The 25741-nt window shown below is 36.2% G+C and overlaps 5 protein-coding genes across 7 annotated transcripts; 4 read left to right on the top strand and 1 right to left on the bottom strand.

Moving 5' to 3' along the window:
* Positions 1 to 693: 693 nt before the first annotated feature.
* LOC110754360 (uncharacterized) lies at positions 694 to 5088 on the top strand. 2 transcript variants are annotated; one of them, XM_088255183.1, is made up of 10 exons: positions 694 to 1054; positions 1458 to 1569; positions 1659 to 1852; positions 2734 to 2874; positions 3519 to 3595; positions 3718 to 3825; positions 4010 to 4096; positions 4426 to 4470; positions 4599 to 4637; positions 4765 to 5088. In XM_088255183.1, the coding sequence occupies exons 1-10, from the start codon at positions 991 to 993 to the stop codon at positions 4927 to 4929; spliced, it is 1032 nt and encodes a 343-aa protein (XP_088111309.1). In that variant the 5' UTR covers positions 694 to 990; the 3' UTR covers positions 4930 to 5088. The 2 variants fall into 2 exon arrangements, with proteins under 2 accessions (XP_088111309.1, XP_088111310.1); XM_088255184.1 differs by lacking the exon at positions 694 to 1054 and having other exon boundaries at positions 1375 to 1569.
* A 681-nt stretch (positions 5089 to 5769) lies between these two features.
* Positions 5770 to 9921, top strand: LOC110754323 (serine/threonine-protein phosphatase PP1 isozyme 1). Of its 2 annotated transcripts, none has more exons than XM_088255185.1 (4): positions 5770 to 6238; positions 7134 to 7693; positions 8072 to 8347; positions 8959 to 9515. In XM_088255185.1, exons 1-4 carry the CDS (start codon positions 6064 to 6066, stop codon positions 8971 to 8973), a joined length of 1026 nt encoding a protein of 341 aa, XP_088111311.1. In that variant the 5' UTR covers positions 5770 to 6063; the 3' UTR covers positions 8974 to 9515. The 2 variants fall into 2 exon arrangements, with proteins under 2 accessions (XP_088111311.1, XP_021811074.1); XM_021955382.2 differs by lacking the exon at positions 8959 to 9515 and adding an exon at positions 9541 to 9921 and having other exon boundaries at positions 5772 to 6238.
* A 4007-nt stretch (positions 9922 to 13928) lies between these two features.
* LOC110754324 (phosphoenolpyruvate carboxylase kinase 1) lies at positions 13929 to 15888 on the bottom strand. Its single transcript, XM_021955383.2, has 2 exons — positions 14945 to 15888; positions 13929 to 14583 (listed from the first exon to the last, which is right to left on the bottom strand). The coding sequence occupies exons 1-2, from the start codon at positions 15720 to 15722 to the stop codon at positions 14537 to 14539; spliced, it is 825 nt and encodes a 274-aa protein (XP_021811075.1). The 5' UTR covers positions 15723 to 15888; the 3' UTR covers positions 13929 to 14536.
* A 3991-nt stretch (positions 15889 to 19879) lies between these two features.
* Positions 19880 to 21282, top strand: LOC110754332 (transcription factor MYB4-like). Its single transcript, XM_088255128.1, has 3 exons — positions 19880 to 20153; positions 20233 to 20358; positions 20834 to 21282. Exons 1-3 carry the CDS (start codon positions 20012 to 20014, stop codon positions 21259 to 21261), a joined length of 696 nt encoding a protein of 231 aa, XP_088111254.1. The 5' UTR covers positions 19880 to 20011; the 3' UTR covers positions 21262 to 21282.
* Positions 21283 to 21748: 466 nt separating this feature from the next.
* Positions 21749 to 25325, top strand: CJD1 (Chloroplast J-like domain 1). The gene is made up of 10 exons (XM_021955303.2): positions 21749 to 22059; positions 22480 to 22567; positions 22684 to 22788; positions 22883 to 22960; positions 23156 to 23211; positions 23677 to 23734; positions 24352 to 24477; positions 24607 to 24702; positions 24886 to 24957; positions 25097 to 25325. The coding sequence occupies exons 1-10, from the start codon at positions 21953 to 21955 to the stop codon at positions 25157 to 25159; spliced, it is 849 nt and encodes a 282-aa protein (XP_021810995.1). The 5' UTR covers positions 21749 to 21952; the 3' UTR covers positions 25160 to 25325.
* Positions 25326 to 25741: the final 416 nt, after the last annotated feature.

Here is a 25741-nt window from a genome sequence, read left to right as displayed (position 1 = left end):
AAGAATTAATATACTAGTAATAATATGGTAAAGCTCATTCCGAAGGCCAACCTCGCTTAATATGAATATCCCATTATGATCATATTCATAGCAATCCATAAAACATAGGTGGTCCATAATGGAAAGTTTTTATTTCTGTATATGCAGCCAAAGTTTGAAATGTGACTGAATCATTTAGTTCACGGATATACTTTCACATTCACACTGATTCCCCTCAATGTCAATGTAGACCCTGAAATTAGAAACTTCACTTGATAAATATTCATAACTTAGAATCTTATTTAACAATCAGACTGTAAAACTCAGAAACACATTGTGCTTTCATATTCAAATCCTAATAAGAATCTAAATCCTACGTACATGCTTGATAATAAAAAGAGTACCCAAAAAAAAAAAAAAAGAGATCAAAATTGAAGAGCAAAGAACCAATTTAACAACAGTAATGCTTGATAATCCTACATTAAACCTTTTCCTTTTAAAGAATAAAAAGAGAAGATTGAGATCCCACTAAGTAGTTTAGACGTTCAGCGGACAATTCAGCGAGTTAACCAAAAAATCCAATCTTTTGCTCAAAATCATATGCTTACAAACTAAAAAATTCGCAGCTTACTTATAGTTTTCTACTTGTTCAGTTCCCAATATATAAAATACTTCTAACACTCAATATTCTCACCCTCTCCTTTTCCACTCTTTCCCAGCTAGCAAATAGACCACATTCTCAAAAGTTCAAAGCTTAATACTTCCACGGCAAAGAAGATGAGACTAAAACCAATCGGGTATTGAAAGTTTGAACTGAATTCAGAGGTTTTAAGGTTCAAACCTCTAATAGGAGAGGGCCATGTCCGGCCTTCGATGCGCTTGATACCATAAACCAGCAAAGAAGCCCATGGCTGGTGCATAGTCAAACATGGGTTTCTGTAATTCCCAGAAGAATGCCCTCTTCTCATCTCTGTTTCTTTGATTCTTCAGAAGGGAAAGCCTTCTTTTTTCATGTTTGAGGCGACAGCAGACAAGACTAAAGTGGGAAAATCACACGTAGGGGTTGTTTTTGTAGGTATGCTTATTTTTTGGGTTTAACCAGTTCAATATTCCTTTTATGGTATGTTTATTAATCTGTAATCGGAATTAAGAGAAATTGAATGGAGGAAAATTTAGAATTCAATTAAACTGTTTATTAAACTAGGTAGAATCTAGATAAGAATGGTATTGATAAAATTGTTTATTAAATTATCATGAATTGAAATTGAAATTAATTTAATTATTAAAATGCACCTATTTAAAGAAATTATTAAATTAAAAAATGATTTATTAATGAATTAGTTCTACATGAATCCCGCCTCCTCTAGAATTCCTCATTAGTTGAATTCACGCTATTATAGGAACCTGTTACCTGTCTCTATTTAAAATCCACCCCAAAATCTCTTTTGAGTCATCTCTTCTCGTCTCTCTGACGACAGCCCGAGCGACCATGGACGTGAACATGATCATTGAGACCGACAAGGAAGGTTACGCTGAGCTTTTTGTGAAGTGGTACGAGGATCCAGAAGTCCTCCAGATGGTGAAGAAGAGGTTAATTTTCCCCTCCACTGAGAACTAGGATCCATACAGACATACTCGTTATATATATCTCATTTAATTTTAATTCTGTGTTTGCATAGGGTTGTAAAAGCCATATCAATGATGGATATCGACAACGTGAACAACGGCGTCGCTGATACGCCAAAGCAGAAATTGAAGTGGTACGAGAATCCAGAAATCCTCCAAATATTCAAGAAGATGTTTGGCCCTTCACTGTACGAAGATGTCATGCCTGACCCCACCTCGTTCCTCAGTCGCTGCCCTAAAGGCTTCGGTACATACCTTTCTCTCTAGTCCTTTTTTACGGTTTAGTTTATGATTCTAAGATTTTGGGTGAAGTCACTCTTTGTTTAATTCGTTTGACTCCAATCGAATCGAATCGAATAGGAGTTGATGGGACCAGAAGAATTAATATACTAGTAATAATATGGTAAAGCTCATTCCGAAGGCCAACCTCGCTTAATATGAATATCCCATTATGATCATATTCATAGCAATCCAGAAAATAAAACATAGGTGGTCCATAATGGAAAGTTTTTATTTTTGTATATGCAGCCAAAGCTCAATGTCTATGTCGAGTCTGAAATTAGAAACTTCACTTGATAAATATTCCTAACTTCATATTCAAATCAAATCCTAATAAGAATCTAAATGATGTTACTTCTCCAGTACTTTGCTTCTCATTTTGGACTTCTACGTACGTGGTAATTAGATTGATAGAGAAAGACCATAAAAGAAAAGGAGAGGTCTTTTGACCATCTTCACTAGAAGCCTATCTCCAGATATGAGAAGAATGTTGAATGACCCAGATGAGAGAAGGTGAACAGAAGAAGACCACCAAACTGAGAAATGAAAACAACATGTTTGAAATAGAAATAAAATTACTTAACTATTTCAAATTCTTTAGAGTTGACTACAATATGAAATTAATGACTTACTATGAGGGTACCTCCATACAACTTACAAGTGAAATTAAACTATTTCATTTTAGGCTTTTCTTTTTCAAAAAGGAAAGAAAAAATTCCATTATTACTTAAACCGTTCTTGATTTATTTTTTAATTTTTTTTAATTTTTTTATAATGACTAATAATACTTTAATTGTTTAGAAGAATAAATATGTTCTTACCAATGAGCCTTTGCATTGTTTCGTGCAGAAACGGATTTGCGGCTGGTCCGGTGGGGCCAGGATTCAGACATACTCGACATGGTGCGTAAGAGGATGTTTGAGCCTCCTCTGAACGAAGATGGAAAGCCTGAAGGGATCACATTTTCTAGCTACTTCCCTGAATGCTATGGTACCCCTCCTCTCTTGCTTTTATTCATCTTTTTTTTGTTAGTCTGCTCAGTCACTTGGGGAAAAAGAAAAGGAAATTGTTGAATTTTTGAGTTATGATTATGAGATTTTGTGTGAAATCAGGCTTTGGAAGATAATCTCCCTTGTTTTTTGTTTACAAGGGAGAATCTAAATAAACGTCTCGTGTGGGTAATGCAAGTAAGATAGAAGACCTTTGGGTAGTGTTGGTTTGGAAGAAAGATAGAAGAATCAAGATTTATAAATAAAAAAAATGGAAGAAATACAAAAGAAAAGAGGGGCAGAGATTTTGTCTTGAGTGTTGAATGGAGGAGGGAAGGGCTGGGATGAGGAGAGTGGTCTAAGGGCTGGGATGGGGGATGGTTTGGTCCCTGGGGTGGGATTGTGGGCTGGAACTTATGCTCATGATAAACTCTTCTTCTCTGAAATGGGTTTTTGTCACTGATATCTGACATAACTGTACTTGTTTGTTGGTGTGATTAGCACACTCAGATGGGGTGATGGGTGAAAGCAACTAGTATGAAATTAAGTGCTTAGCCTGAGGGTACCACCTTAATAGTGAATGGTGTAGTTATTTAAAAGAACGAATTCTTTCTTACCTATGAGTCGTTTCATCTTTTCGTGCAGGAACATATTTGCAAGAAGCTTGGCCGATGGTGAAATCTGCTTTAGAAGAGTATGATATTTCATGCATATTGAATTTGGTATGTCATGATGATAAATGTTGTTTTTGAGAAATATTGATATTTGTGAAATCTATTCTTGATTGATCGGTGGTCAATTCAAATCAACACTAGTACTTATTGTACTTTTTAATGATGGTCAGGTTTTTCATTACATAACAATCAAAACAACCAGGACTACTGACCCAGATATTATTGTCAAGGCCAAGCAACTTGTTGAACTCTTGTCAATACATATTCCTGTACATCAGGTACAAATGGTAGTCCTTTGTTATTCTTTCTCATCTGCATCCTATGAGCTATACTGTGGTTTGAATGAAGTAAGCTGCTGCTAAGGCAGTAAGGTATTTATTTTTGCAGTTTCAATGCGACTCTCGTCTCTTTGAAGGCAATAGCATGCTATTTATATTGGTTGCACCATCGTTTTGATTTCAGGCAATTAGAGTACTGAGTGATATACAATGGGACATCATCAAGATTGGGCTAGGTGGTGGGCTTCGCTCTAAATATGGTATCACGCTGGTGGGTATTGCTTATATTGCTTTCCCCGTTTTCTTTTCTTTTTCGGTTGCAGCTGTTTGTCAAGTTTTCTTAAAACAAATCTGATTTATTAAGTGTTATCATTTATAAATGTTGTTTGAAGCATTCATTACATGTAGTTGTGATCCGGGACCTTTAATTTCATCTGTATTGTACTCTAACATGGCGGTTAGAGCTTTTCTTTGATGTGAGAAAGGTGATGATGATGATGACCAGACCAGAGCACCCAATGGCTCACACCTATCTGTGATTGTGATGCTGGAAATATAACTTCAGTTTTCAACCTCTTTTTATTTTTTTATTGTGTGCAGGATCAATGTACGGAGCGGGTGAAACTCCTCATGCGTCCCTTAAATGTAGGTGCATAAAAGTATTATTATACATCATGCTTTACTAATATGTGACTTGATTAGGTAGGTGCGTGTTTAATTCTTTCTATTTGTCGTTTGTCTAAACTTTGAAAATAAATATAATTGGGATGTAGATACTTGGAGGACTGACGGCCTGCAAGGTGTTTTTTCGTGTAAGTGTTACAGTTCCTCGTTGTGACTTTGATCGTTCAATTGTATTTTATTCTTTGTCTATTTTTCTCTTCTGCTCCTCCCATCCCACCTCCAGAATTATGAATTTAATTTGTCTGTAACTATCAGGAAGACAACATTGCTGTTATGGGTTCACCATTGGGATTTAAGCTAATCAGGAGGATCGTGGTAGATTGCATTGTTCATAAGGTGGATCCTGCGTCTCGTGTGAATGGGATTTCAAAGTTCATGAGTTTCCAAGTGAGGAAGAATCTTGAGGATTTGCATTTGTGAAGAATCTCGAGGATTTTGGAGTTATCTAGAATCTTGATGCTTTCAAGTGAGGATTTATTTAGGGTTATATTATTATTGTAGAAGAAGCTTAAAGTGTTAATTGCACTGACTAATGTGGTTGAGGTTTTGTCATGTTTTTATAAAGTTAATTACTGAGTAATGCTATTTGAAAATTTGAACCATAAGAAAATGAGCGGAGAAATAAAAAAGCTTTATTACCAAGTAAAAGGAAACCCATGAGAAGGCCCAAAGCTTAAAGTGTTAGTTGCCAAGGCCAAGCCTGCTTCCTATATTAATGAATGCTACCAAGCAAGTGTAAATTAATTCAGAACTCCCTTCCTCGCCGATAGTATTCTTTTCTTTTTATAGGAACCTATCAGACCTTATTTTTTGGGTCATTTTTATAGGAACCTACCTATCTAGTATTTAGAAGGGGGGGACACATTACATTTGTAGTAGGATTTGAGGTTTTTCCAGTCATCAAAGGGATTACGATCATAATTACATATACTAGACACTTTTTTAAAAAATCTGGTTTTGATGTATTTGGCAAGTAAATCTGAACAAGGACAGTATATATATATATATATATATATATATATGCCTTTTATGTTTGAATCAAATGTCAACAAAAACCAAGTTAATATATCTATTAACTCTCAACTCAAGGAAGGTATTTCCTTTACAGCAAAGTTTGTACTAAATTCCCACCCAACACTGAAAAGAACACTTTCATCTTGTAGCAGAAAAAGAAGAAAAGAAAAACAAAAAAAGAATCTTATACTGTTCACTCTTCTGTAGACAAGAAAACGAAAGGAAAAAAGAAAATGAGGGTCACCCATTTTCCCATTTGTTCTCCTCCCTCTGCTCAAACTCAAAAGGCATTTCCCACTTTTTCCCTTCCAACTCCTAAAAACAGAAGAAAGTCTCAAACACCACTCTCCAACGCTGAAACGACACCCTTTTCTACAGAAAACGACAGCCAGAACCCAACCCACCATTCCCCACCAAGGCTCATGCTTTTCTTTCACTCCCTCTCTTCCTCTCCTTCTGCTTCTTCTCTCTTCATGTTTCACTCTTTCAATTATATTCAATAGAGCCGTTGACTTTTCAGTCATTGACCGCACCTAGAAAATGGACCAATCAGTTCTGGACGACATAATCAATCGTCTTCTGGAAGTCCGAGGCCGACCCGGAAAGCAGGTCCAGCTATCTGAGTCCGAGATCCGGCAACTTTGTTTGGCCTCTAAAGAAATTTTCTTGCAACAGCCTAATTTGTTAGAGCTTGAAGCACCCATAAAGATTTGTGGTATTTTTCCTTTGCCAAAATCCTTCCTTTTCTTTCCTCCGTTTTATTTCAGTCTTTCATAGTGGGTTTGTTTCACTTGATTGAACTTTGAATTATTTGCGATTAATTGGAAAACCCGTTTCTTTGATTTGACTAGGTCATCGGTATTTCAAATATTTCATGTGAACCCATTTTCTGTGTTCTTATGTGGGCTCACTCGGTTGTGTTGGTTGTGGATAGCTGTAAATGGGGGCATTTTTAGTTGGTTTATTCCGAGCCTCATGTTTGTTCTTGTGGAATAACCCATGGTAGAATTACTTCATTTAGATGCCTATACAAAATAATTAAGAGCTTCATTCAGGAATTTATGTTAATAAATTATTAAGCCAATGTTGGTACTTTGATATACATCAAGATTATCATTTGTGTGGTTAAAGTCATCTGGTTACTGATTTTGAGCATGACCTTGTTTGACAAACGATATTGTAGATAGAAGTTATCAGAGGAACTATTGAGCTTGACTGCAGGCGTTTGCTTTATGGTATAGTATAGATATGTTTTTAGATAAAAGGTCATTCTTTTTAATCTTTCAGATATTAGAGGGTGTTGCTTAAGATGTTGATACGGGGGGAACTTAGGGTTTATGGGTTCTCTAAATAGTAATAAAAACCTAATCTGAATAATAGCTCTGCTATGCTATTTTAATGATATAAAATAGAGAGCAGGTGCATGATCTCTTTGGAAAGTTGAAGAGACCAAATAATTTAGAAAATTTCAGTCTGATTTCTAAGTTAATCATTCGGATGCTTATCTTGATATTTTAATTACTTATCTGCGTTTTCATATAAATGACATTAATTTTCAAAGGTTTATTAATGTCATGGATTCTTAAAAATGAACTGTTTATGGTTTTCAGGTGACATACACGGTCAGTACTCTGACCTTTTAAGGCTTTTTGAGTACGGTGGATTACCTCCTAATGCCAATTACTTATTCTTAGGGGATTATGTGGATCGTGGAAAGCAAAGTTTAGAAACAATATGTCTTCTCCTTGCATATAAAATAAAATATCCTGAGAACTTTTTCCTCTTGAGGGGAAACCATGAATGTGCTTCTATAAACCGTATATACGGATTCTATGATGAGTGTAAGAGAAGATTCAATGTGAGGTTATGGAAGACGTTCACAGAATGTTTTAACTGCCTACCTGTGGCAGCTCTGATTGATGAAAAGATCCTCTGCATGCATGGGGGTCTTTCTCCTGATCTGCAGAATTTAGATCAAATCAGAAATTTACAGCGGCCAACTGATGTACCAGACGCAGGTTTACTCTGTGATCTTCTCTGGTCTGATCCCAGTAAAGATGTTCAAGGTTGGGGAGGGAATGACCGGGGAGTTTCATATACATTCGGTCCTGACACAGTGACGGAGTTTCTTCAGAAGCATGATTTGGATCTCGTTTGTCGTGCTCACCAGGTTTTATTGCTTGAATTTTTTTGGTTTCAGTTCATATCCTCTTTACACTTGCAGGACTGTAGGGAATATACCTGTGGGAGCCAAATACCTCTCCTATCAGAATTTATATGGTGATATTGGGGGTTTAGTGTAGTTCTAATTTTTTTGTTTTTGTTTTTGTTTTTGTTTTTTTTTATATAAATAAATTCAGAGCAATTTACATCTCTTTGGTATAAGCATGAAGCCCCTGACACTCCCAGACCTCCACTGCTGGTGTAGTGGTATTGGCGAATGTTGCTTCTTTCTTTACAGTCTTGCACCAACTATTGAGGATATGGAATTTTACTTGATTTCAGTGCTTAAACATAATTAGTTATGTTTTCCTTTTACCGATGACAGGTTGTTGAGGATGGGTATGAGTTATTTGCCAACCGACAACTTGTGACAATATTTTCAGCACCTAATTATTGTGGGGAATTTGATAATGCCGGTGCCATGATGAGCGTGGATGAGACATTAATGTGCTCTTTCCAAATATTAAAACCTGCAGATAAAAAGTCAAAATTCAACTTTGGGAGCATGACTACAGCTAAGCCTGGAAATACTTCGACTGGAGTTAATGCTTTTGGGAGCACAACTGCAGCTAAGCCTGGGAACTCTGTAACAGGAATCAAGGTAAATGAAGCATTTTACTCAAGAGAAATGAAATTGTGTTTTGTGAAGGAAGCTTTAGATGGCATGTTAGACATTTACAGATTAAATATTAATTTGCCACTAGTTTGTTCCTGTCACATCATATTGGTGTCTTATGGCTTTAGCTTGCAACATGCCAGTTCTGTGCTTGCTTTTTTATTCTGATTTTGCAAAAGGAAAAGAGAATTCGCTATGCTAGTGTTAGATTTATTAGAGAGTATAACGAAGAAAAATATAATGTGCATAAGAAGTGCATTTGTCCTTTCACGTTTCTTGGATAACATGTAAGCAAATGCTTTGACCTTAATGTTTGTTCTTTTGGATCCATTCATTTGGTTTGATAAAAATATTTAGAAAAATTAAAGTTCTCATCTTGTTCCTAGGAATTTTATGCTATTGTAATTGGTTTCCTATAGTTTTGATTGGTCTAGTGTTTACGACGTTTAAAGAAATTACCTGGTGGATCACCCCTGTTTCACCTACATCAGTTTATATAGAACCATCACTCTGGTTGTCCTGGAATTTATGAAGTTAATTGGACATTATTCCAATATAATGAAACTTCTCTGATAAGCAGATGTTTTCCTTTGCAGAGTTTTGTGCCATGAAACATCTATTGGTGTTCGAAAGAGGAAATTTATCTTTTATGTGAAAAAAAAAAGAAGGGATTACAATCTGATTGGGTTCTTCAGATTCATTCCCTAAACATGGATAAGGATTTTCTCCATGCATAATATTGTGAGTTTAGAGAAAATATTAGCTTTAATATGTCATTTTCCTCCAGTTAGATATTGCTTTTCCAGATAGAGATGGTGTATACCTGCAATCACAGAAATCATTACCTGCAGGCTTCAACCAGTGAGAATATTTCTTGTGGTTTCCTTGGGTGAATCTGGCAGAACAAGTATAAGCTAATTATTCCAGCTAGAAATTCAAAAGTATAGGTTCCTTAATTCTTTTTCTCTTTCATTTACCTTGGCCAGAGACAGGTATAACATGAATCTGTATTATGTTTCATGATGCAACTTGGATTTGAACGAAGTGCTTTCGCAAGCTACCTTTTTGGGCCATTCTTAATGCATTTCATTCAATACATTTTCGATTTGACTAGATTGAACTTTAAGGATACATGTACATGTTTTGATTGCAAATGTGTTTTTTCTTTTTGCTTGCAGTCCTTGATGCAGAGGTAAGATGTTGGATTTGGCAGATATGGGAGGTGCCATGCCCAGTTTGTATCATGACCATGTCCAGGTCTCCACTGCGAAACATGAGGTCCAATTTATTTTCATTGTAATCTGTTTAAATTGTAAAATTTGGAAGGAAAAATCGTTAGAAACTAATGCAGAATGATATAAAGTTGGGTTTGGAGGTAGAGGGCTGCATCTCCTTCCCTTCCTCCTTGTACACTAATGGCTGCTACTTTTGCTGCTATGAATTATTAATCTCACCGAGACCAAAGAAAAGGTCAGAACAGTCGGTGCCTGCCTATAATGAAATTCAGGGACAGCAAAATAGAGTTGGAAAGAAATTTTCAAGTCGTTTTGTTAACAAAAGATATTCTCATGCATGTTATGTTGCCGTGCTTTATCCTTAAATTTTTGTTGGCCTGGTGGTTAAGAACTTTCACACTACACTTGAGGGCCGAGGTCTTGTGATCGAATTAAGAGTTATACTAGCATCAGTCACGGGGGTGAGCCTCCCACCTGTATCAATAGTTCTTAACCACCCCTTTCTCTTAGAGCTTTATAAAGCTTTAAGAGAGAATAGGGAGTAAGGGGGAGCCTCGCTTTATTATAAAATTGACCCAGAAAGTAACCGGCGTCAGGTTAGTATGGTTCTCCTGCTGCTGATTCAGGAGCTTCTTCTTTAGTCTAGGATTCAAAATGATAATCAAATCAAAAGATGCGGCTGGGCGGAAACAAGAAGCAGTCGTCGTGGGGCGGTCATTAGCTGTACTAAGCAAAGAATCGCTTGCTGCCTTTTCTTTGCGAATAACATGTGCAGTAGCCTAGGAGAAGAGAAGCAAGGTACCTTCGCCTACCTCCCATCTATATGATATCTATGGGCAGCACAGTACTGGTAAGAGCTGCTAAGCGTGGTATAACCCTTGTATTAAGAATACAAGTAGAAGTGTCAGATCCAGGTTTATGGTGGTGATATCTGGAGTTAAAAGCCAATTACACTTGGTGGTGACCATGTTACATTAAGATGGATCGTTTTTCAATTTAGTTAAACATACATCAGATGATCAGACTCTTAACTCTGATTGAATTTGAGTGACTCAGTTACAAATTACAATTACTTTAGGCTTTCACCACTAGCAGTGCCTACTCTGCTAGCTATGGATTATATTCTTGGTGTTGGTGGGCTAAGGCTTCAATTAAATCTTTGATTTCCCTGGTCATTCACCTGCCCAGCCAAGAACCATTATCAATCTGAAACAAACAGATTAGCAAGCATAAACTCTCTCTCTCTCTCTCTCTCTCTCTGAAGAATCATAAATATTATATCATATATGGAGACTGCAGTGCAGAGTAAGCAGTTTAAATTAACGATGGATGGATGTGCATTCCAACAAAAAGAAAAAAGAATGTGTGTGCAATAATGAAGCTTTCGTCTGATAATGATGTTTATTTAAAAAATAAAAAAACAAGTTATAATTAAATTCAATCAGCATATATAATACCACAATTGGTGTGCTAGGTCGTTGGAACACGTGCTAGGTGTAGGATACGTCCACCCTTTTTACGATATTAATTAAATTTCTCTTGTTATATTTGTACTTGTATAATAAGATCAAATTGCTACTTAATTTAATTATATTGTGTTCTCTTGTTATATTTGTACTTGTATAATAAGATCACTGATAATAAAAAATATAACCAAATTAATCACTGTGTTTTCTAAAATTTATAATTTATAGACGCTTGAAAAATTAAAATATAGATTTAAGACAAATAAACATTTACCTATTTACCTAATTGCATAGTAAGTAGCATGATCCAGATGCAGGCACATGGGATGGGAGAAGGGAGAAGATAGGCAAATGGGACGGTAGAGTCCCAAGTTGCAAGTGCAAATAATAGACTAAACAGTGTTAGTGGTCCCCCAGATGATGATAAGGACATAGCATTACTTATCAGAGTTAATCACGGACGGGCCACATAGAAATCTGGAGCTCCAGCGTACGTATTGATCTGCAGTAGTACATATCATTTGTATTTGGTCGGGTAACCCAAACCAATTCACATCACGTGCTAACACGTGTGAGCCCATTTTCAAAGTTGATGCATTCATTCGACCCGGCCAAAGTGGCCCAGTCACCCAACTGAAATATTTTATAATCAGTACTGCCGTTTGTTTTCCTTGCTGTTATATATTATATATATATATATTATATACACACAAATTAATAAAAAGAAGCCAAGTCAGAGAAAGCATGAATCAAAGCACATGACTGGTTATATTATACTAGAATAGAATGAATCAAAGGCATGGACCATGGAAACCATGGAAACCATGGAAACATGGAAACATGGGCGGCCTTATAGAAAAGATGCTTTTGCATACTCCAAACTCAATAAAACTTCACATGACCTACCTTGTAGAATAAGCAGTGCTCAAAATGTGCGGTATATTCTATCTTTCTAGATCCTTTTTTTTATATATTTATAATACAAATAGGTTTTTTTTAAAAATATAAAAAATAAAAGTATTAAACAGAGTTGAGTTGAATAATGAATAATTGATTACGATAGTTTAATTCAGTCCACTGCCCAAGTTAATGTTGTAGTAAATGAATGTTAAGCGAAGCTTTGAAAGCAAGTTTCCTCCCGTCGAGTCAAATTGGAGTAGTTTGAAAAATCAATTCAAACCAAACAAAGCGTTAGACAAATTAATGTTCAATAATCGGTCGTATATTTGACTTTCATTTTCATTTCGATCTCTAAATGTTATATATATATATATATATATTGGAAGGGACCGAGCGTGGGGCGGTGCTGCTACAGAACTTAGTTGGATTTATGTGCTTCTCAAAAAAGAAAAAACATATATATATATATATATATATGTATATGTATATGCATATGTCACCAACTCGCACGCACATCAAAGACATAATTGGTCTCCCACGCAACGCAACAACAACCAGTTGATACGTAAGGGATGACCATTCATTTGTGCAAACGATTGGAATTTTTTATGACTAACTTTTCTTTACCTTGTACGAAAAGCAAAACCATCCATAGACAATAACACGATTGAGCTCCCAAAAAAATATAAGCCTTTTACCACCAGCGCTCTCTTCAAATTATTTTTTAGCAACTACAAAAATATATTGCAAATTTATGGACCTTTTTCTTTTCTTTCCGTGATCCATTAATATTGGAATACAATTATCACTGCAATTTATTATTATATTTTAAATAAAAATTATTATATTTTATGTGAAATAAATAAGAAAACGAAAACAGAGAAAAAGTGGTGGTGGTACCTACACCAAGCTTAAACAAGGAGATATCCAACTCAACTTATCACAGTCCAAAAAGTTGAACCACATGGCAAACCGTTGACTGTCCATATGTCGAGGTAACACCAAATTAAAATATTTGCAATTACGTTGTCGATATGGACCTTTACTGATCATGTGTTGTGTATGTATTTTTCTCAGTGTCTTCCTCGTAATTCCAACTTAATTTACCTGAAACTACGGTCTTTCTCCTAGTTTCTAAATTATTGAGGTTGCGCCACCCGTAATCCAAGGTTCATCTGCAGTGACACTAATTGTTGGGATTCGCATTATTAATCATTTTAATTTTTTTTATCAAATCTCTTAGTCTTCCCATCCCATCCAGTCCAGTCCCAGTCCAGATGTAGATGCCTAGCAACCTAGATACCTAGATGGTGGGTGGATTCAATATACGTTCGACAGCTCACATGCTGCTGGTTCCCCTCTAATAATACACTGGGACCCCGCAGCCGCCTATTCATCAATTTTACTATCTACATTCGTAACTACTAACTAGAGTGTGGTTTGTTGTTTTTTTGTTTTTTCCGGGTCGAACTAACTAGAGTGGTTTGGCAAACATTAATTAGGTCAGTTTTATAAAGCAATGTATCCGTCTCTTTACATGAGAGTTCAATCTCCCTCCCACTCGTATTACATTGCTTTGTCAAAAAATTAATAAATAGTATTTATAAAAATTTATAAAAAAAAGAATTGATTAAATAGCATTTATAAAAATTTGTTGCCCTGGCCTGGCCTGCATTAAAAAAAGTCAAAATATGCGTCGCTAGTGGGGTATATTAATATAGTTTTTCCTTGCATGTACCCATTTCTTGGCATGAAATCAGAGTTGTAATATGGTGGAGACTGGAAAGCCAGTTCGACTTTGATTTGATTTCACGGCGGGTTTTGAGAATGATTCAAAGCATATGCTATATAGGCTAGCTTCAGAATTTATGGACATTTTGATCCCAAAGTAATGGCATAAACCAACAAAAGTTGCATACTTGCTTGCATTGCACATGGATATTTATAGGCATATACCAAAATACCTACATCAAAGACACGTTTTATTCCACCAGAAAAGGGAGACGAAAGAAACTCAGATTTCGATCTCCATACAAACAAAAAGATAGAAACTCAGATTCCCACTCAAAACACACACATTTTCCGTACACAAAACATGCTTTTTACACTCAAAAGAGTAGATGATAAAGTAGTAGTAGTAGCATAGCCTATGGGATGGGAGTGGTTTTGCTTTCTCACTTCCTAATCTCTCTCTGACCAAAAAAAAAAAAAAACCAGAGAAGGCGGGGAAAGACAGGATCCTCATAAACCCCATGATATATATGTATCTACAATCTCAGATTCTCTCACAAACAAAAAAGAAAAACCCTTCCAAGAGCTTCATGTGCAGGGGCATCTTCTCTCAGACTGATCTTCTATTTCTCTTTTTCTAGCTCTTGATTGGAAGAGGGGGGGGGGGGGGGGGGGGGTGTCTCTGGATCCATCCATTACATCAGGGTTTTTGTGCTTTTAGAGAGTGAAAGTGGGCTCGCTTATATTCACATAGATGGTTGGGAACTTGGGATATATGTTATATGTACTTGGGTTGGCTCTGACTGGTGCGCTTTTATATGATATCTTCGAACCAAGTCAGATCAGTCTATTGGATTTGCTTCTCCACCACTTAAGATCCATGGGTGCCCTGGAATTTCACAAACAAAACAACACAACTTTGTTAGTAATCAATCAAAAACTACAACAAAAATAAAAAAAAACCCATGAATTGAAGAAGACAAAAAGATCAACATGATACTACAATTCCATTTCTTTCCTAAAAAGAAAAATCTACAATTTCTAATTTTGAACATGGCAAGGAGTAACTTTCGGAAACAAATTTCACAGGCAAAACAGTGCAAAGATACTACAAAATCAAAGAAAGTTTAGGTCTTTCAGGTCAGGTGAGATCCTACAAAAATAAATATACCCAAAAACCATATTTTACCCAAATCAAATAGAAAGTGAGAAGATATTTCAACTGCACCGAAAGAGGGGATGAAACTTACTAAGTGCCTGGTCGGCAGAGAATCTCCTGGAAACGTCTCTGCAAATCATCTTCCTCAACAGATCCTTGGCAGCCGGAGACACAGATCGGAAAACTTTCGGAGGAAATCTCAAATTCCCTCTCAAAACGGACTCGAAAATCTCGGAAGCCGACTCACCGTAAAACGGCGGAATCCCACCGAGCATTATGTACAGCATAACGCCGGCGCTCCAAACATCGACCTTCTCATTGTACGCTCTTCCCATCAACACCTCCGGCGCAACATAGTATGGCGTGCCCACCACGCCCTCCATGGACCCTCCCTCACTGACCCACTCCGCCGACCCAAAGTCAGCGAGCTTCAAATTGTTCCTGGAGTCGAACAGAATGTTCTCCGGCTTCAGGTCCCTGTGAACGACGCCGACCCTGTGGCAATGCGAAATCGCTTCGAGAAGCTGCTTGATGATGGAGGCGGCTTCGGGTTCGGAGAGCGGGCGCTTGATGATCCGGTCGTAGAGAGTAGTGGGTTCGCAGAGCTCGAGCACCATGGCCAAAGAGTCGTCGGTTTCGAAGACGTTGAAGAGCTTGAGAATGTTGGGGTGAGGAGCGAGAAGGCTCATGATCTTGGGCTCTTTCTCGAGGCAGGCGCGGTCTTGGGCATCAGTGAGGCCCGATTTGTCGATGATTTTGCAGGCGACGAACTCGGCCGAGTTGGGGCAGAAAGCTCGGATGATTGTGCCGAATCGGCCGCGGCCGATTTCTTCAAACAGTTGGTAGGCGTCCTTCAATGTGTCATACATTTGGGGGGATTTTGGGCTCTGTAGGTTGATGGTTGTGTTGTGTGTGGTTTTTGGTTTGTGTCTCTCTCTCGCTCTCTCTTCTGAGAGCCTCTGAATTTTGGTTTTTTGGGGTTTCTTTGGTTGTTGCAGGTTTTTTGGGTCCTCGTAAGTTTTGGTGTTTGGGTTATATAGAAGAAAACAAATGGAATACTCGGGAGGAATATTCGGTTGGTGGGTAACACCGCCAGTAAACGGTTCAAACGAGTATTGGAGGAATTGTACGGCTGTCGTTGTTTTGTTTCATCAATAATTTATATGTGCAGTTGGACTTTGCGGGGTTTTCAGTACGAGTGGGTTTCGGTTTCGGTTTCGGTTTGAAATGGTACACTAGTGTAAAAAGACACAACTGCCCAATTCAGTGAGTGCGGAGAGGAAAGCCCAAATCGGGAAAATCATTTTCCAAAAACTTTCAAGAACTAGTACCCAAAAAAAAGGCTATATTCCTAAAAACGAATTTTGAAACAACTTTAATAACAATTACCACGAATTTTTTCTAGTTAAAACTTCAAAGCACACTGAGTGAATGTCCATTGTACACATACAACAACTTCTACTATTATGTTTTCTTAAAAAATATATATTATCGGCGAGTGAATGATTGTTAACTATTCATTAGAATATAAAACTAATTGAGATAAAACGAGAATTGTTAGTCGAATTAAACATGGACCATCTTCTTCTTTTTTGGGTCAAATAAACAAGTAATTAAAGTTTCTTTTGTTTATGAAGTTGGGATATGACTCATTTGGCAAGCAGTTTTCCCCTTTAAGAAAATAAAATTATAAATTCAAAATTTCTTTTGGTAAATAATTGTCATTGCAATTTGGGGGTTTATAGTATGTTTTTTTAATCATTGAGAGAAATGGATTCCAACTCAATACATCTTTTCTAATTTTAGATAGAGAAATACCGCTACACCATAAAACTATTTAACATATATGAAATTGAGAAGATGGAAGATAAATATGATTTTATTTGGCATGCAAAATTTGAGTTTGGGTTTGGGCAACAGAGATTAACATGATCTATTCTACATTGAAGAACTTCCAAAGTTTCAAGAGCGTCATTATTTATATGTACCAAATTCCACAGAAAATTTAGATGTTGGTTTGGTATGTTAGCATTTGGATGATTAGACATTGTGACTTTTAATAAAGAAGGCAATTTATTTAATGTAGTGGAATTTTCTTTACTACAAAATAATAATAAAAAGTACTAATATATATTTATAAAAATAAATATTTGTCAAATTAGTCTCTTTCCGGAAAAGAAAAGAAAAAACTTTTAGATCGTATCAAATGAATAATTTATACAGCTGAGTTTGTAGTGAATAGTAAGCCCCTTGGCTTACCTTATCTGTGCTGAGGTGAGGATTGTCTACTTATCTTCTCCTTTTGAAACACGTGGACCTGGAACTAGAAAAAATTAAAAGATAAGAAAAGGAAAAGATTGAGAGGAGAAAACTGTTCCGTACGCACAGGCTACAGATTGAGCTTATAAAATCAGCATCAAGGAACGTCAAGTCATATCGTGAGAAAGAAAAGCAATTGGTCCAGCATTTAAGCATTTCATTCACTTTAATGCCGTGCTTGTCACTTTCTCCGCGAAGGTGGAGGCTGCCGTGGTCCGATCATGTTTATTTAATTATTTTAGAGGCTAGAAGAAGATAAGGATAAGAGAGCATTTTTGCTCACCACTTTAATTATAGGTGTATCCTCACCATCATCCTCAATGCTTGACACATGTCCATAGACATAATCATAGTTAACTTTTGCTTTGTATTTATGGAATCATGATTATGTCTATGGATACGTGTCAAGTATTGAGGATTGTGGTGAGGGTACACCTATAATTAAAGTGGTGAGCAAAAATGCACCCCAAGGATAAAGGTCCTTCTCCTTTTTTCTTAATTAACAACTATATTTAATTATGAAAATAAGGTTGCGATGACAATTGACATTGAGAGCAGTTTAACGCATTGCAATTTGCAAAATAGGAGCAACGCTTTTGAGATATGATTCTTCAAGTTAATTAATTAATTAGCGGCTTTAGTTCAAGTTTCACTTCATTTGGGAATGAATGACTTGCCAAAGTCTCCTTTTTCATAAACCAAACGCAACCTAAAGATAAAGTTAAAATACAATCACTTTAAACACGTGTTTGTTTCGATTAAGAAATTTTGGCATTAGTTTTGATTTTAAGCTCACTAAACGATGCAAATTATCCTTTTCAAATAAGAGAATCCAACCTTTTCTTTGTGGTGGTGGGGGAATTCCAACCTGATTATATGGAATCTTTTAATAATTAATAAAATATAATAATGTTTGATCATTGGTGACATGACTCATATGAGAAGTGACTAGTCCATTATTAACTTTTTTGTCTATCTTTGTAGCTAATGTAAAATCTCCAACTCGTTTTTTTTCTAAGAAAAGCATGTTTCTCTTCTCCATTATTAACTCAGCTGTTTGATCAGCCACACTATCCTTTCAATCTGGATAATTGAATGGATGGGAATAATACAATCACTATAGTTCATAACATAGCGCATGCCACTTTGGATAATTGGATGTCGTCACGCATCACCAAAATTTGGGAGCAAACGTCATGCATCACGTTAAGCATGTCATTATCTTATGTTCATCAATAATCTTCCGAGGTTTCATTATTTTTATTTTTGGAAAAATGCTCCACGTTAGCTAAATTGATCAATTCAATTATTTAGATTCTGATGTAAGCAAGCAGAGACAGCATGCATTCTTTTATTATTATTATATTAGCTTCATATGTCATTTGGGTCCTAATTACTAATACTATATTATTATTATAATAAGTGAGGTCATTCTTTCTTAATCATGAAGTTTATAAATATATTTGATTGATCGGCGACCTCTGGGCTTTCACCTCACCACTTATGTGGGTCTACGGCTCCAATTAGGACATGCCGGAACAGCTGGGCTGGGCTGAGCTATTGTTTCCAACGTCAATATCTATAAAACCCGGTCCACTTAGGCGATGCTGGGCTGGGCTGGTTTGATATTCAATAAAAGTTTGGATTTGATGAACAAGCTATGAAATAATTAGTTAGGCTCATTTGTGAGTAATTCTGGATAGGCCAATAATCACTTTCATAGAGAATCACTTCTTTATATAATCACTGATTATGGATCGGCCAATAACCACTGTAAGTGTTTTGAAGTGATTTTGGGGAAAAACACATCGCTTGAAATCACTTAAAGTGATTATATTGAGAAGCAAGTGGAAGGTATTTCTCCACATAAGTGATTATGGTCCTTCCAGAATCACTTTCAAACTATAAAGAAGCACATGAGAAATATTTCTCCACAGAGTCACTTAAAATCATTTAAAGTGCCTGGGAGGTGTTTCTCCCCCAAATCAGCTTTTAGCTTAAGCCTCGGTTGAATTAAATTCAATTAACGCATGAGTTTAGTTCATGTGGCAAAAAATCCTGTGTCGGTAAAAGCAGAGGTTCTACATAGACTTTTCTGAACAAGAATAATTGCAGATCTCTTGCCCCAAGCATAGTCAAGATCTGAGCTATGATTGTTTGCTTGACCTAAGCATTAAAGCATGTGTAAGAAGGCAGTGTCCCAAAAGAAAATGCTGCTCTCTAATAAAAATGCACACTTGGTTTGAAGACCGATGGATTAATTAGTTTAATAAGAAGAATGGCTGCTTCTTTTTGGAGATTAAGTTCAACCCAGTGATGCATGCACGACTGTTCACTTCTCTGCAGATATGTATATGCTCTGCCATGGTTTCATATAAGTAATATCTATGAAATACAATTCATTTCACGCTGTGCTGCGGCTGCATAATAAATAAACAAAACGTGCATGTTTTTGTCTTCTGTCCCCATATATATATATGTTGAGATATTGCTTGCAAAGCAGGGCGGCTTTGGATGATCGCTAGTGGCGCATGTTATATTTGACCATTAGACACCAACAAGTGTTTTTCTAACTTTTCCAACTCAAACCAAGACGAGAGGAACAATGGTACTCGACGAAATGAATTCGTCATTTGCTTTAAATTCAACAATAAAAGTTACAGTGGAATTGTTCTTCCTTTAGTGATCAACGATGATATCCATGGCATCTCTTCAACTATTTATTTATTATTATTCTAGTGTTCTAGTGGTGCATGCGTTGCGTCTGAGGAGAGGAAATTAACCTAAAACCAGGGTTATATATATTGGACTGGCTAGCTAGTAGCTGGTTAACTATTTGATGAGAAAAATGGTGAGGGCTCCTTGTTGTGAGAAGATGGGGCTAAAGAAGGGACCATGGACGCCTGAAGAAGACGAGACATTGATTTCTTACATCCGACAACATGGCCATTCTAATTGGAGAGCGCTTCCAAAACAAGCTGGTCAGTATAAATTATCTACTAATTAATATATATGATTTTTTTTTTTTTATATAAACAATATATATATATATATATATAGGTCTGTCGAGGTGTGGAAAGAGTTGCAGACTTCGGTGGTTTAACTACTTGCGGCCAGACATTAAAAGGGGAAACTTTAGCAAGGAAGAAGAAGAAACCATCCTCGAGCTGCATAAACTTCTAGGAAATAGGAGCGTACACTACTCATCATCATCTCTTATTATCTGCTTCATTATTAATTCGATATATTTTATATACATCATGTAGTGAACATTATAATTATCATTAGCTAGCTCCAAAAAGTTGATATATGATATCAAACATTATTGACCACTTAATTAATTTTCCTCTAGCTAGGCTCTGTCACAGACACACAAGTTATGAAATGGACTAGTTATATACATGATAATATACTAGAATTTTCAGACAGTGTAATCTGTTTGCTACTCTGAGATGGAGCTCCTATGTTTTGTGTATACATATATTTGCTGCAGAAGATTTTATGCTTAATAATATGCCTAAGTTGAGCATCCAAAGTAATTACTTTTTCCCGGGAATCATTGGATTGGATCGAAGAAACAAGAGTGTTATTATAGGAACATCAACAACAAGAAGCGTTTTGGTTTTGTGTAGAAACTCATTTAGTGTTTTAATTGTTACGTACAGATGGTCTGCCATCGCATCAAGATTGCCAGGCCGGACAGACAATGAAATAAAGAATTTCTGGCACTCTCACTTGAAGAAGAGAGTTGAACAAGAACGTCAAGTACCTGCAGCAGCCCCCCTCCAAAGAATTCAATGTCCTATCCAATATGCACCAACAACCTTTTTTAGACTTGACGATGATCTTCATAACAAGTTGTTGTCAAAAACGACATGTAGTAGTCCAAATATTATTAATGCAGATCCGGGACTTGAGCCTCCTTTCTCTTCTTCTTCTAACTCTACCGCAGTGCAAATCATGAAAAGGGAAGGTTCCAAGACCCATGAAGACATGGATTTTTGGTACAGCCTCTTTATGAAAGCTGGAGAGCCATCAACAGTACCACTGCCAGTCTGCCACTGCATGTGGGAGTTTAGTGGAATCTAGTTTTCTTCTTCAATTCTTTGTTTTTACCCCACAAAAGAAAGCAGAGGAGAGTTGGAATTCTTGGTTTCAGTTTTTGAAGGTGGTGTTAATTAATAATTATATATATATATATGAATGAGAAATGCAATACTGTACAATAAACAAGAGACAAAAAGAAACTAAAAATTTATATTATTTCAAATGGAGCAAAATAAAACAAGGCATGTGATAAAAATTCAGATGCTAAAAGGGTTGTAAAATTAATAAAAAATAAATGCAAAATTCATTTTGAATTTTAAAATAGATAATTTATATTCTCCCCAAATATATAAAAGTTTTCAAACCCAGCATTAGCATTCATGTATGTAGGCTTGAAAACATGGACAAACACAAGGGTACTATAGGAAAACGAAAATAAAAAAAAAGTTACTGAAGAAGTTTTTTTGATGCAGAGTTATTGAAGAAGTTAAAATTTACATTACAATTTTACAAAAGAAAGAAAAAGGGCCGTTTTGGTTCAAGGACTCCTAATTTCCCAACTCTGTTATCCAAACAGAAAATTGCAATTCCAATTCCAATTCCAATACCCAGTTTCTCCCATTATCAAGCCCATTCCCGTAATACTTCTGTATCTTTCTCACACCTCAAAGCTCAAAACCCTATAAAACCCTGAACCCATAAATTCAAACTAAGCTCATTTTCCACAGTGCAAATGGCTTTGGCAATTTCTCATGCTTTTCACTGCCCCAAATTGCAGTTTTCCCAGAGGAATTTCCGCCCTAAAGTCCCAGAGTTAAGGTTCCAGCCTTCTTTCTTCAGGTAATTTAATTTAATCACTTTGTTGGAAACCTTTGTATGCCTCTTCATTCTTTTGAGCCGTTTCTCTGCGTTTGGTTGGTCGGAAAACTGAGATAAGAGTTGGTCAATAGAACGTTCAGTTTTTCAAGGGTCGAATGCCGAATTTTATGTAGATATTGTTATAGTTAAGAAATCATAGAAGTTTAAGTCTGTATGTAGTAAGGTTTGGTTGAGAAACTGCGGGAAACTAAGGGTAGAGCTACAGAGCATTATAGAACTTTTTTGAAATTTCATAAATGTAAACTTATTCTTAGTTGTTGTTTTTATTTATTTAATGGGGTTGTGTACTACAATCATCCAACAGCAACTTTATTCAGCTTATTGTTCATGCTTTCAATGTATAACTTTAGCAACAGGGTGTTAAACTTATCATATTTCTAGAACAATTCCACAGAATACAAGGATAATTTGTGCGGCTGCGTCTGCAGCTGGAAGTTCTAATCCAGACAGTGATTTAAACCCATATGAGGTAAATTCAGTATGTAAATAGTATAAACCCTTGAAATTGATCTTGCAAGTGACTGAATAAGTGGGTACTCGTTTATTTGTACTTTATTTATTTATTTGTTTTCTAATATCCCCCAGGTTCTCGGTGTGAGCCCCATTGCGGGGTTTGACATGATCAAGGCAGCATATACAAAAAAACACAAGGAGGCTGTAAGGAGCGGTGATGAAGCAACTGCTGCCAGAGTAGGTTTCAACTCTCTCTCTCTCTCTCTCTTAAAATATTTGGTTGCAACCACCTCATGAACGATATTCTTATGGTTACATAATCATTTTGTAGCTGGAGAAAGCATATGACAAAGTCATGATGGCACAGCTAAGTAATAGGAAGAAAGGTGTGACGTTTGGTTCCTTCAAGGTAAATGCAGTGACACTTTATTTTCTGAATTTTCTTCCATCAAGGTGTTACGCTCTTCTCAATTTTATCTTTGCAATAATTCCAATTTCAGGTTGAATAATTATCAGCTGCAACATAACAAGAAAAGTTTATTATCATCCTTTTTTTCTTCTGCCTTGTACTGATGATTCCTCTTATATTTTTTTCAAATTGCAGGTCTCAAAGGACATAAAATATGCTGATAAGCAACCAATTGTACCATGGGGGCCTAGGTTTGTCTACGCCTCATGTTACTCCTAATTAGTAGCATAGAAAATAGTGTTGTTGAGAAGATGCATATTAGTGGCTGCTGATTTTGATACTTGGTTAAGCATGCATTCTATTATATGAAGCAAAGAGTAGGTTACCCATGCGTTAGCTAGAGGCTGGTACTTTTGCAGTGTAAATCTCATGCGGACCTCTGGCAATGATGCCACTCACTTGTCATCTCATGACAATGCTGGCTGTTCTTATGAGCCCTCAACATGGACAATGCTATAACTATTCAGAATATATTTTTTAATTCTGCATTGGCATTTTTGTGAACATGACTTACGGCATGCCATTTTTCAATTAAAATATGAAACCGCTTTCATGTCTTTTCTCCATGTGTGATGTATTGACTGTTTTAACAGGATATAAGTAGTCTAGTGGTGGCACTGTATGTTCTAATCTATGGACTTCTAATATGTTTATAGGTTCACCAAGTCTACTGTACAAGATATGCGCATCAACCTGGCAATATCTGCTGTATTTGTAAGTAGTGAAGGAATGGTTGATTATCTTTATCCTTTTTCTTTTATTGTTTTGGAAAATATTCTTTGGTGGATGGTATTGGTTATGAAACAATTCTCAAAGGCATCCGACTTTCACGAGGTTTTGAACCTTTGATTACTTTCTGCAGTTTTCTTCTAATTTTGTTATACCTTTGTGGTTTCTAGTTTCTATTACATAGATATTTTAGCCTATGTGGAGAGGATGAGTGATATCTTTGAGAGCTAACCAGAATTGTCCTTTTTGGAGTTTCCAATTAAGTGATATGTTGTTCCAGTGACGATTTGGTCTATTGGCATTAGTCTCCAATTTGTTTAGAGTAGGTTCCATGTTCAAATCTCCCATGGATTCGATACCTATTTGGCAGCTTGTTTGAGCAAAACACCATTTATTTTGTTATGAAATATCAAGTTAAGAAGGGATGGTTACCCTGTGCATGTGGTGTGATTTGCATGGCCATTGTACTTGTGTGATAATTTTTGCCAGGCAGAATTATATGGTCCTGGCACAACTTATATATTTCAGCAAAATAATCATTCATGTTTCTTTTGTTTTTATTCTACTTGATTTCCATTTTTTGTACCCTCATCTTTTTGCAGATTGCTTGGCTTCTTATCAAGCGGAATGCTGAATATAAACCCCTGCAGTTTTTAACTTTTGCATTTGTTTATCGGATCTTTGAGAAGTTGAAATCCTTTGAACCACCTGTATCTCCAACATATACAGTGAGTCATATTGCTTAACATAGATTGCCTCTCATTATTTTCATTTTTTGAAACCATATTCAGGAACTTATGATGAGCTGTATTTACTATTTTGAATTACTTTTCGATCTAATTATGCTATTGATGCAGGAAGACGGTGAGGATGCAGGGAGAGGACTGCAAATGGGAAAACGGCTGCTTCGTTCTCTTGCCCTAGTGTTTGGCTGTATTGCTGTTGCTTCTCTGGTATATTATCCTGTTTGAATTATTGGTGCCCTAGTGTTTGACAGGGAGGGGTATAATTTAGGGGATTGAAGTTCTGTTCTGGTTGTTTAATTTGGCTCCCGATCTTAATATTTGGTTATGTTATAATTTCAATTCCTCTTGTTTATGTTAATTTCACCAGTAGTCTTGGTTAATTTCTTGCAGGGATACACCGGTCTTCTGAATTTGATTGAGTTTACGGGTAGCTTTATTCCTGCTGCTCTTTACAATAACCAGGTATTGCTAGTATAAACATCTTTGCATTTATCTGATAGACCTTGTTGTACATTCAACGAAGGCAAATAAATTGTATAATGTTGTACGCTTGGGAAATTTTTTTAATAAACCATATGTGAAAATCTTTCTGCGCATGCAGGAATTAATAATCACCACAGCAACTGCAGTCATGCTCTACATTCTGGCATCATATTATAGGTGATGAAAAATGTTTGTAAATCGGAGAGACGGGCAGCAGCAGGCTATCATGAGCCAACTACTGATGCTATTCTCTACCAATTTAGCTGTCAAATTTTAAAAAAAATGAGAAATCAATGTTGTAAGTTGAAATTTTGAGAGGAAGGCTATTCGAATTCGGTTTTATCTTGTGTTGCGTTGTATGAAAATTCCTTTTTTTCTTTCTTTTCAAAAAGATACATTACAAAGAAAAATGGCATTTGCGTTATGAAGATTAACATAACAAATATTCTTGATATATAAAAAAAGAAAAGAAAAAACAGAAACAAATACTCTCAATCATGCGATCAAAGATTCAAAGGACATGCCAAATGATAGATGCCGATTAGGCTAGTTGGATAGGACAGTAAGTCCACCATTTGCACCTAGATACGAGTTTCCTTCGCATAAATTAAATTAATTTTAAGTAATTTAGATTATCGAGTATATATAAAAATAAAACACAAACAACAACACACGAGATGTTTTATCCACATCCAACGACTTTTAAGATTGGGCAAGCCTGTACACGATCTAACTATAGTTAAGCCCATATTTTGGGGCCTGG

Source organism: Prunus avium, chromosome 6, assembly GCF_965620075.1.
Source record: "Prunus avium chromosome 6, drPruAviu1.hap1.1, whole genome shotgun sequence".
Lineage (NCBI taxonomy): Eukaryota > Viridiplantae > Streptophyta > Magnoliopsida > Rosales > Rosaceae > Prunus > Prunus avium.
The sequence above is the reverse complement of the archived record's forward strand: the minus strand, read 5'-3'. Positions and strand labels throughout refer to the sequence as shown.